Source organism: Oncorhynchus mykiss, chromosome 21 (genome assembly GCF_013265735.2).
Source record: "Oncorhynchus mykiss isolate Arlee chromosome 21, USDA_OmykA_1.1, whole genome shotgun sequence".
Taxonomy (NCBI): domain Eukaryota; kingdom Metazoa; phylum Chordata; class Actinopteri; order Salmoniformes; family Salmonidae; genus Oncorhynchus; species Oncorhynchus mykiss.
In genome coordinates this window covers 7,999,480-8,009,881 of record NC_048585.1, presented here as the reverse complement: position 1 = coordinate 8,009,881, position 10,402 = coordinate 7,999,480, and the positions used below count along the sequence as shown (strand labels likewise).

At 44.5% G+C, this 10,402-nt stretch overlaps 2 protein-coding genes and 1 non-coding gene across 24 annotated transcripts in view; 1 reads left to right on the top strand and 2 right to left on the bottom strand.

The window, feature by feature from the left end:
* Nucleotides 1–413: 413 nt before the first annotated feature.
* On the bottom strand, nucleotides 414–6,467 carry LOC118942853 (60S ribosomal protein L18a). 2 transcript variants are annotated; one of them, XM_036956762.1, is made up of 5 exons: nucleotides 6,347–6,467; nucleotides 5,151–5,330; nucleotides 3,365–3,494; nucleotides 2,274–2,383; nucleotides 414–568 (listed from the first exon to the last, which is right to left on the bottom strand). In XM_036956762.1, exons 1-5 carry the CDS (start codon nucleotides 6,362–6,364, stop codon nucleotides 476–478), a joined length of 531 nt encoding a protein of 176 aa, XP_036812657.1. In that variant the 5' UTR covers nucleotides 6,365–6,467; the 3' UTR covers nucleotides 414–475. The 2 variants fall into 2 exon arrangements, with proteins under 2 accessions (XP_036812657.1, XP_036812656.1); XM_036956761.1 differs by lacking the exon at nucleotides 414–568 and adding an exon at nucleotides 2,177–2,204 and having other exon boundaries at nucleotides 2,239–2,383; nucleotides 6,347–6,447.
* Nucleotides 5,457–5,591, bottom strand: LOC118943012. The gene has a single exon (XR_005038749.1). It is a non-coding gene; the product is annotated as a small nucleolar RNA SNORA68 (small nucleolar RNA).
* Nucleotides 6,468–6,840: 373 nt separating the features above from the next.
* The window catches only part of LOC110515713 (exportin-T), a 57,544-nt gene continuing 53,982 nt past the window's right edge, over nucleotides 6,841–10,402 (top strand). For 20 of the 21 annotated variants that reach the window (XM_036956747.1, XM_036956740.1, XM_036956735.1 and 17 more), the window contains exon 1: nucleotides 6,841–7,016. The gene's annotated coding sequence lies outside the window, so the exon portion shown is untranslated. The remainder of the gene's footprint in view (nucleotides 7,017–10,402) is intronic. The other variant, XM_036956753.1, reaches the window with a different exon arrangement.

Genomic DNA, 10,402 nt, shown 5'->3' with positions numbered 1-10,402 from the left:
ACTGGATAAAGGGGGGTTAAAATGGCCTCTTCCACACCACTGCATATTACAACCTACAGATGATCCAGATGAGTTCAACCATGTTATTATGTGGTAACTTTTATCTTTCATATATTGATTGCAACGCATAATCTTTCTAAATGATCATTATAAAGCCATCATTTGGGGCTGTTTTGTAGCAAATCTGTGGCGAAGGTATACATTTTCTCTCTTCACATTTCTGAGTGTTAACTAATAACTTTTCACATAATATCCAGTGATAACCATTTCTTACCCTCCCTCCTGCAAAGCATGATGCAATCCAACGCATGACTCAGAGAAACTAGGCTTCACTTCAAACGTGCATGTCGGAAGTATCACAAAACCAATTCTTAGCCAAACATGTACAAAAATTAAACTCAAAAACAAAATGGCTTCTTTTCTACAATTAGAATTTTTATTGTGCCGCACAAAGTGAAAACAGAGGTTATTTCCTTTAGAAGAAGGTGTTTGGTCTCTTGGTGGTGAAGCGGGGCTTGTGTTGGCGACGCAGGACCCTGTGGGGCAGGGGGAACTTGATCTTGGAGTCCTGCGGAGAGAACAAGAGGAGATGTTTTAGGCAAAGACATGCTGTCATTTCATCTGACGGGCAGAAGAAATGAGGCGAGGTGCTGGTTAGTCGGAGAAGAACACTTAAACGAAAAGGAGCGCCACACTCAAAAGGAGGCGCTAAGATACAATAACCGAAAATCAAATCAAATTTTATTTGTCACATACACATGGTTAGCAGATGTTAATGCGAGTGTAGCAAAATGCTTGTGCTTCTAGTTCCGACAATGCAGTAATAACCAACAAGTAATCTAACTAACAATTCCAAAACTACTGTCTTATACACAGTGTAAGGGGATAAAGAATATGTACATAAGGATAACAACGTTCAACGATTGCGTCGGAGCTCCTAGCGTTTCCATTAAGAAAACAAGGCACACAGCCGCCATGCTAACACTTAGCTGGGTTTATTTGAACGGCAGAAACCTACAGTCATCATAACTACAATCATTTAAAAATGAGTAGAAATATATAGAATTTGCCTTAAAGTGGCGGGGGGGGGGGGGTTAGATAACTAGGGGGGGGGGAAACAGTTTTGCCAATCATCCATTGAAATTACAACACCACACTAATTTTACAGGCGGTAGCATCAGCATGTAGCCAGATTCAAAAACACGCCAGGTTTTAAGACCAGGAACATTACATCTGGAAGAGGAATCTGGTGTTTTGTCTGGCAGGTTTTATATCCGGAGCTGACCAATACAGCGCCAGGCCAGAGACCCGCGGCACATCAGACTCAGTTAAAACAGCTAGACACAATACACCCTGGCATTACGATACGCTCACAATAACATTCACATTGGAGTCATTTAGCAGACGCTCTTTTTTCCAGAGCAACTATATAGACAGGGTACCAGTAGAGTCAATGTGCTGGGGTACAGGTTAGTAATGAGGCTATATAGACGGGGTACCAGTAGAGTCAATGTGCTGGGGTACAGGTTAGTAATGAGGCTATATACAGGTGGTACCTGTACCGAGTCAATGTGTGGGGGTACAGGTTAGTTGAGGTACAGGTTAGTAATGAGGCTATATAGACGGGGTACCAGTAGAGTCAATGTGCTGGGGTACAGGTTAGTAATGAGGCTATATACAGGGTACCAGTACCTAGTCAATGTGTGGGGGTACAGGTTAGTAATGAGGCTATATACAGGGGGTACCAGTAGAGTCAATGTGCTGGGGTACAGGTTAGTAATGAGGCTATATAGACGGGGTACCAGTAGAGTCAATGTGCTGGGGTACAGGTTAGTAATGAGGCTATATAGACGGGGTACCAGTAGAGTCAATGTGCTGGGGTACAGGTTAGTAATGAGGCTATATACAGGTGGTACCTGTACCGAGTCAATGTGTGGGGGTACAGGTTAGTTGAGGTACTATGTACATGTAGGTAGGGGTAAAGTGACTATGCATAGATAATAAACAGTGAGTAGCAGCAGTGTGCTCAGCAGTCTTGGGGGTAAGAAGCTGTTAAGGACCCTCTTGGACCTAGACTTGGCGCAGAGAACAGTCTGACCTAGACCCGGTACCGTAGCACAGAGAACAGTCTGACCTAGACCCGGTAACGGGCAGTAGCACCTCGGGTGGATGATATACGATGTGAGTTGACCTAGACCCGGTCCCTCGGGTGGATGTGAGTTGACCTAGACCCGGTACCTCGGGTGGATGATATACGATGTGAGAAGACTTACGTGGAACTGCTTGATGGCAGGTCTGCGGCATTTATTGGCAGCGATCTCCTGGACCTTCATGATGTGGATGGAGTGGGCACGGGCACGATGGCGAGCGCCCATATCACGATCTGGAGGACACACAGACACAACATCAGAATAACAAAAACACAGCTAGTGACAACCACCCCCAACTGCCCTCCTGGAAGACTGGCCAAGTTAGTATTTACCCCCCCAAGAAAGATTTATCAAGACCTTTAGGAGGGAAAATTAAGCAACGTCTCACTGATTTAATTTCAGGCCTGCTGCTGGGGGGGGGGGCAGATTAGGTTCACGTCTCAAAGCTTTAGGTGTGGATTGTAGAACGTTGGTTTCACTTCCATGAGCACGTGTAGCTGCTGGAAGACAACAGCGGTCTGATGGTTTGATTTCTGACACGACAAGATCAGACACAGTAGGCCTGTAAATGATCTCCGGCCTGGGCTCCAGCTAAGCATCTGGCTTGCCAACTAAGATGTACTGAGTAAATTAAATTTGGTTTGCTAACTTCCTAGCTAAATATTAGCTGTCGAGATCAAGCTTCTGGGTTACAGTAGAAATAATCAAGATCCAGGTTGACTAAATTGTTTTCTGTGTCGCAGATTTATTTATTTTGGGGGGGGTGCAACTTAGGTACACTTCCGATAGTACCGGTATGATACAGAAACCGTATGTACATCTGCATAGCGCCCAAACCCAACACACAGAGACAACGCACAGAGACAACGCACGTTGGGTTTATGTGCCAACTCAACGTTCACACAGTTAACTCTAAATTCACTCTCCGTTCTCCTGGGACGGATCTACAGCAGCTACAAGCTGTTTCCCTAAACAGCTCATGAGGAACCGTCTAATAATGATCTTATAAATGTCTGTCCAATGCATCAATGGGTTAAACCCAGTGTTCTCCAGACTGTCAGACAGACTGGGGCCAAACAGGGACACACTCACAGCACTGGGTAACGGTCCAGTGCACTCCAGACTATCAGACAGACTGCAGGACATGGGGCCACACTGGGACATACTCTCCAGACTGTCAGACAGACATACTCACAGCACTGGGACATACTCACAGCACTGGGTGACTGCTGCAGAGGTGGTCAGGTCTCTGTATTCTCGGTACATGTTGTGGGTTCCGCTACGGGAGTCGTAACGCAACCAGATGCCAAAGTTCTTCACCTTCAGGGGAGTCTTCTCGTGCACCTGAGACAGAGGTGGGGGAAATAACAGTTCATTAGACAAGGTTCAACCTTACAAAACGAGACAACTTCCTGACTGACACCTAACTGACCGACAGGTTCAACCTTACAGAACGAGACAACTTCCTGACTGACAGGTTCAACCTTACAGAACAAGACAACTTCCTGACCGACACCTAATTGGCAGACAGGAAGTTGCCTCATTCTATAAGGTTTAACCTGACTTATACAGAAATGGCAGAGGGACGTTAGGGATGCACGGTATACTGAAAATTATCCAGTACAGGGATTTGGTTACATTCCGTCAAACGGGTCTCACGCGATTGAGAGGTTCAAGTCTATCAGTTCAATGCTAGTCCTAAACAGAAGGGGTTGTTGGTTATCTGCAGCCCCGTGAAATCAGCTCAAAACAAGCTGAATAACACATCGGTTTAAAAAAAAAAAACGTTTCTATTGAACATGCCAAACTAAAGGCATTTAAATTAATTATATACAGAGTGCCTTGGTCCACATTCTCCTGTACCGTGAATAAGACCTAGTCTACATCTCCATTTAATTAAGTTTATCTAGAAATGTTCCTTTTAAGTAAATTATTAAAACTGAGTTTTTACTAATCTACAAAAGAACAATCCAATCAAATCAAATGTATGACTGATTCATTGTGCGTCACCCATAACACAACTGGCCCGGCATCGTCCGGGTTTGGCCGTCACTGTAAAGAAGAATTTGTTCTTCGGTGACTTGCCTAGTTAAATAAAGGCTAAAGTAAAAAGAAACCAAATGAAATAAAAACTCCAAGATACAGAACAGTAGCTGAGTTCCTCCATCTGGATCAGGTGACATTTTTGTTTTGTTTGCTGTGGCATCGTTTTGAATATATTGTGATGATATTGAGTATCCTGACACTGAAGCAGGTATCCAAGTCTAAATTCAGGTATCGTGACAACACTGGGGTACATGCATAGCCTTTACTCATGTTTACCCTGAAAACGTCTCATGTCTCCAGGAGAGGATGTTTACCCTGAAAACGTCTCATGTCTCCAGGAGAGGATGTTTACCCTGAAAACGTCTCATTTCTCCAGGAGAGGATGTTTACCCTGAAAACGTCTCATTTCTCCAGGAGAGGATGTTTACCCTGAAAACGTCTCATTTCTCCAGGAGAGGATGTTTACCCTGAAAACGTCTCATGTCTCCAGGAGAGGATGTTTACCCTGAAAACGTCTCATGTCTCCAGGAGAGGATGTTTACCCTGAAAACGTCTCATGTCTCCAGGAGAGGATGTTTACCCTGAAAACGTCTCATTTCTCCAGGAGAGGATGTTTACCCTGAAAACGTCTCATTTCTCCAGGAGAGGATCACCAGACAAACAATGCATCGATTGATTTTTTTTACATACAAATCTAATACCGGTCAAACGCATCAACAGTTTCCTTTCTCCTGTAATCTCTCTTTAAAGGGCAGTGTCTTTAAACTACTTCATGTGTGCAACAGTAATACTGACTTCCAGCCAGACCACTGACACCATCCATTTCCATAATAGTTTATTGGCACATACTGAAACACATTAAAGAACATATGCATTCAATACTGGTGAATCTTGGCAGTTCATTTGTTTCCCCAATCCCACCCATGAGCCCACCCTGTCCCCTGTGCTACCTACCAGACCACAGTAGACTGTCTCTCCGTTGGCCTTCTTCATCTTCCTCAGCTGGGAGACAAAGTACCAGAAGCGAGACTTGGCCACCACGTGGTTAGGAGCGAAGATCCTCATGCGGTAGAGAGGAGGGGTGGGGTTCTTAACCGAGGGCAGGAGGCGCCCAACGACTTTGTACTCCCGAAGCTGTGTGGATGGAGCAGGAGAGGAAGAAATGTGAGTAACGTGCAATACAATGTCCATAGTTGTCCATAGATACCAGTTGCTAACTTGAAGACTATGATGGACACTGGATAAGACACATATGTATTAAAATGTTGAACCTTGGATTCACTTTCAACGGCACATCAGCATCAGAGAAAGGCGACAAGGTACATCGTGTTGATTTTAGCACACCTGACAAGATCATACCATTTATTTGATATGGCCTTTGGGTTAGGGTGCATTGCAATTCGTAAATCTAAATTAAATGAATACAATGCATGACATTTCCTACAGTCAACTGCAAGGATGTCAACATTACGTTTGCTTCATGTACCAGGCGCAATGTATTTAGCTTGGTAGCCAGCCAATCTTAGCCTGCTAACTTTGATATTTTACAGTTCTGAATGACACTAGCTAGCTATAACTAACAACTACTTCCAGTTAACAACCCAACTAATGACTTGTTTCGGGATTGAGAAACAGGATGGGCAGCTAACATGTGTCTGGAGAGGATAATTAGCTACGAGATTTGTATTCGCTAACTGGCCAAGTTAGCCGACTAGCAACGCGGCCTACGCCTGGCCAGGTATGTGGCAACTAGCTTACTAAAGTTAGCAATCTAGGCTACTAGATACATGTTAGTTAGCACTTCGCGGACATTTTAACACACTTTGAGAAGAAGTGTACAGAAGACAAATTGTTTGGAGGTGGCTAAATACATAAGACGGGCATATTTGTTTGGTTCACTGTTGCCACATATTTTCCTAGCTAGCTGCATTGTTTCTCTATGGGCCCCACATGGTCCAAAATCTCAAACGTGGACGCCATGTTACAGCCGCGGAGGCTTCAGTTTTTTAAAGCCGAAAAAAATTGAACTATTTATCGATTTAGCATCATGTGACTACATACTTCAAACGATTGAAGCAATGTGTGCTCAAATCTGTCTAAATAACTGGCTTTATGTGACTTAAAAAGGTTAAATAAACTATTTTACATACTGTGCCAGACGCCTTCATGGTGTCTCTCGCTGACTGCGAACTGGGAAAGAGGAAGTAGTAGGGCGGAGACTCCGGATGTGAAGTACAAAAAGGGGCGGGATCCAACGCTTTAATTCCTCTGATTGGTTCGCCGTCCAGAGCGTTTATAAGCTGTTTTTTAATGAACGTTTATTTATATTTTAAGCTATAATTGTATCAGTATCTTTGACATTGTCAACGACAGTCAATCTTTGACTGTATCAGAGAGTAGAAGGAGTAGAACCACCTCATATCTAATAAATAAGATTTATCTAATCAATCTGTCAGAATAGTCAAATATTCCCTTTCAAAACATTTATGGAATTGTTATCAGAAGAGGGATCCTCCAAAAAAACATATATCTAGCCACAGACTTGTCGTGAAGGAAATTACGTTTATTTAAAACACGTTTTATTGGAAATAAAATAATTTGTGGGGGAGAACTTCTTCCTGTGGTCATGACCCCAACGAAAATGTGACGTTTCCCGTTCCGTTGAATCGACACGCCGCAAGAAATCGACTCCTGAAATTCCTGTTCTGAACCCTTAGCCGAGCTAAACAGACAAACTAGAAGTGCTTTTTTGGGTAATTCCTGACGATTTAGGGATGTACTGACGGACGGAGACGATGAAGATAAAAGTATAACAATAAGGTGAGACATTATAAAATATCGGTTTACTTCTGAATTGACTTTGTTCAACGGGCCTCGGGAGTCTTTCACCGGGAGCGTTATGGTGGCTCAATGTGCGGTAAACGTGTGCTGATGATACCGGAGGAAAAACAGTCTGCCGTAGCTCTAACGTTAATTTGATGTTGTGACGTTTTGATAATACAAGTATAAAGTATAAAAACCTGTATTTAACGTTGTTACCTTGTTTAATTTAAACGAAACTAGTTAGATATCCAGCTAACGTTATGCGACCAAGCCAGAACAACACACACAAGGGCAACTTTTTATGAGGAGTGGCTGACCAGACGGCCAGTCGGTATTTCGGTGCCAACTGTCCAGCCGCTCGCTAGTTAACGTTAGTCAATACTAGGTAACCGGCATCTAAGTCAAAATAGTTTATTAGCCCTCACAAGGCTGCCGGCCCAGACAGCATCCCGAGTCCTCAGAGCATGTGTAGACCAGCTGGTTGGAGTGTTTACGGACGGATTCAGTCTCTCTCTACCCCACTTACTTCAAGATGTCCACCATTGTTCCTTTACCCAAGAAGGCAAAAGTACCTGAACTAAATGACCATCGCCCCACTGCACTCACTTCTGTCACTTCTGTCATCTTACCCGAAGCCCTAAACCCACTAGTTAAGGATCATATCTCCTGCACCTTACCCGAAGCCCTAAACCCACTAGTTAAGGATCATATCATCTTACCCGAAGCCCTAAACACACTAGTTAAGGATCATCTTACCCGAAGCCCTAAACCCACTAGTTAAGGATCATATCACCTTACCTGAAGCCCTAGACCCACTCGTTAAGGATCACATCACCTTACCTGAAGCCCTAGACCCACTAGTTAGAGATCACATCATCTTACCTGAATCCCTAGACCCTCTACAATTTGTGTGCCGCCCCAACAGATGACTCAATTGCCGTTGCATGCACACTGCCCTATCCCATCTGGACAAGATGAATACCTATGTAAGAATGCTGTTCATCGACTACAGCGCAGCTTTCAACACCATAGTGCCCTCCAAGCTCATCACTGAGCTCGGGGTCCTGGTTCTGAGCCCAGCCCTATGTAACTGGGTGCTAGATCCCCTCCTGTACTGCTTGGCTGTGCACGTCTCCAACTCAATCATCAAGTTTGCTGATGACACAACAGTGGTAGTGCTGATTTGCCAACAATGACAAGACAGCCTACAGGGAGGAGGGGAGGGCCCTGGCGGAGTGGTGCCAGGACAAAACCTCTTACCTCAACATAACGGAAGGAGCTGATTGTGGACTTCAGGAGACAACAGAGAGATCACATCCACATCGATGGGCCACAGTGGAGAGGGTGAAGATGTTTGAAGTTCCTCAGCGTGCACTGACAACCTGAAATGATCCATCCACACAGACAATGTGGTGAAGAAGACACAGCGACTGCCTCTTCAACCTCCAGGAGGCTGAAGAAATTAGGCGTGGCCCATAAGATCCTCACATTCTTTTACAGATGCGCCATTGAGAGCATCCTGTCTGTCGGGCTGTATCACCACCTGGTACGGCACCAGAACAGAGCGAACTGTCTATGACTTGGGTGATTGGAGTCTTTGACAATTTTTGGGCCTTCCTCTGACACTGCCTATTATATAGGTCCTGGATGGCAGGAAGCTTGGCCCCAGTGATTTACTGGGCCGTACACACTACCCTCTCTAGCGCGTTATGGTCAGATGCCGAGCAGTTGCCACTAGGGAGGCACGATCGTAACATATCGTAATCGGGCGATATTAGCTAAACATGCCAACGTTAATATCGGCCCGATGTCTTGTTTAACGCCAAAGCTGACGCGCATACCTATATAACGAAGATGCATGACGTAATGACGCCAAGTAGATTTTTGCGCTACATTGTGCAAAATAGCATTCCTAACCTAGCCCACAATGTCTGCTGTGTGGATCGAGCAGTCAACAAGTCCAGTCATTTGAAAGAGTAAGAACATTTCAGCAAGACAACGCAAAAGGCGAAAACCATTAAAGCCAAGATAATGGAGTTCATTCCCCTTGACAATCAACCGTTCTCTGTCGTGGGTTATGTTGTCTTTCGCCGACTGGTCGAGCACCGTTACACACTACCAAGTGTGCTGTTTTTCAGATGTTGCCCTACCGGAGTTATTTTGCACGCCCAATTTTGCACGCCCAATTTTTCAGTTTTTGATTTGTTAAAAAAGTTTGAAATATCCAATAAATGTCGTTCCACTTCATCATTGTGTCCCACTTGTTGTTGATTCTTCACAAAAAAATACAGTTTTATATCTTTATGTTTGAAGCCTGAAATGTGGCAAAAGGTCGCAAAGTTCAAGGGGGCCGAATACTTTCGCAAGGCACTGTATCTATAGCTACTGAAACAGATTGTTGTTTTGGGGGAAGAACGTTGTTTGCCTCCATGAGCTAGCTAGCTTTCTTAAACGACCAGCACTGTAGGTGCGCGAGACAACTTGACCAGCATCATAGCAACGATGATGAATCGTTGTGATATATGAAATACGAGGGATCGTCTAATCAATGTGTAATAACTACGTAAACAAATTATTAATGCGTTACATTATCATGTGACGTCATATTCAGGTCCTGATTGGTCAACAAGCTTAATTGACGTGTTTTAATACAAACGGCGTTCCGTGGCAACGGCCCCAACGGCGTTCCGTGGCAACGGCCCCAACGGCGTTCCGTGGCAACGGCCCCAACGGCGTTCCGTAGCAACGTCCCCAGCGGCGTTCCGTGGCAACGGCCCCAACGGCGTTCCGTAGCAATCCTGGTTGAGAATGAAATGACTGAACAACCAAACAGCACAGCAATTAAGTTAAACAAAAAGGTATTGATTATGTTTTCACTGGTAATGGGGACATACGTAAATGCCAACAAATTAACTTTTGGGTCAGTGTGGTGTGTGTGTGTGTGTGTGGTGTGTGTGTAACCTTTATTTAACTAGCAAGTCAGTTAAGAACGCATTCTTATTTACAATGACTGCCTACCTCAGCCAAACCCAGACGACGCTGGGCTAATTGTGGGCCGCACTATGGGACTCCCAATCACGGCCCGATGTGGTACAGCCTGGATTCGAACCAGGGACTGTAGTGACGCCTCTTGCTCTGAGATGCAGTGCCTTAGACCTCTGCATCCGCGTGTGTGTTAACTATTTAACTAGAAGGCTTAAAAGGCCGCCAACATTTTTAGTATCGTTCTAATTGTTTTTGGCAAGGAAAATATTGTATATCGGTATCAGCCAAGAAGATGAGAACATCCTGACCGGTTGCATCACTGCCTGGTGTGGCAACCGCTCGTTGGTTAAGGGCTTGTCTGTAAACATTTCACAGTACGGTCTACACCTGTTTGTATT

Coding starts and splice junctions, on each gene's coding strand:
- LOC118942853 (XM_036956762.1), bottom strand. Junction 3,495..5,150: donor AGACAGTCTACTGTGGTCTG/GTAGGTAGCACA, acceptor CCTCTGTCTCAG/GTGCACGAGAAGACTCCCCT. Junction 2,384..3,364: donor TGCAGCAGTCACCCAGTGCT/GTGAGTATGTCC, acceptor TGTGTCCTCCAG/ATCGTGATATGGGCGCTCGC.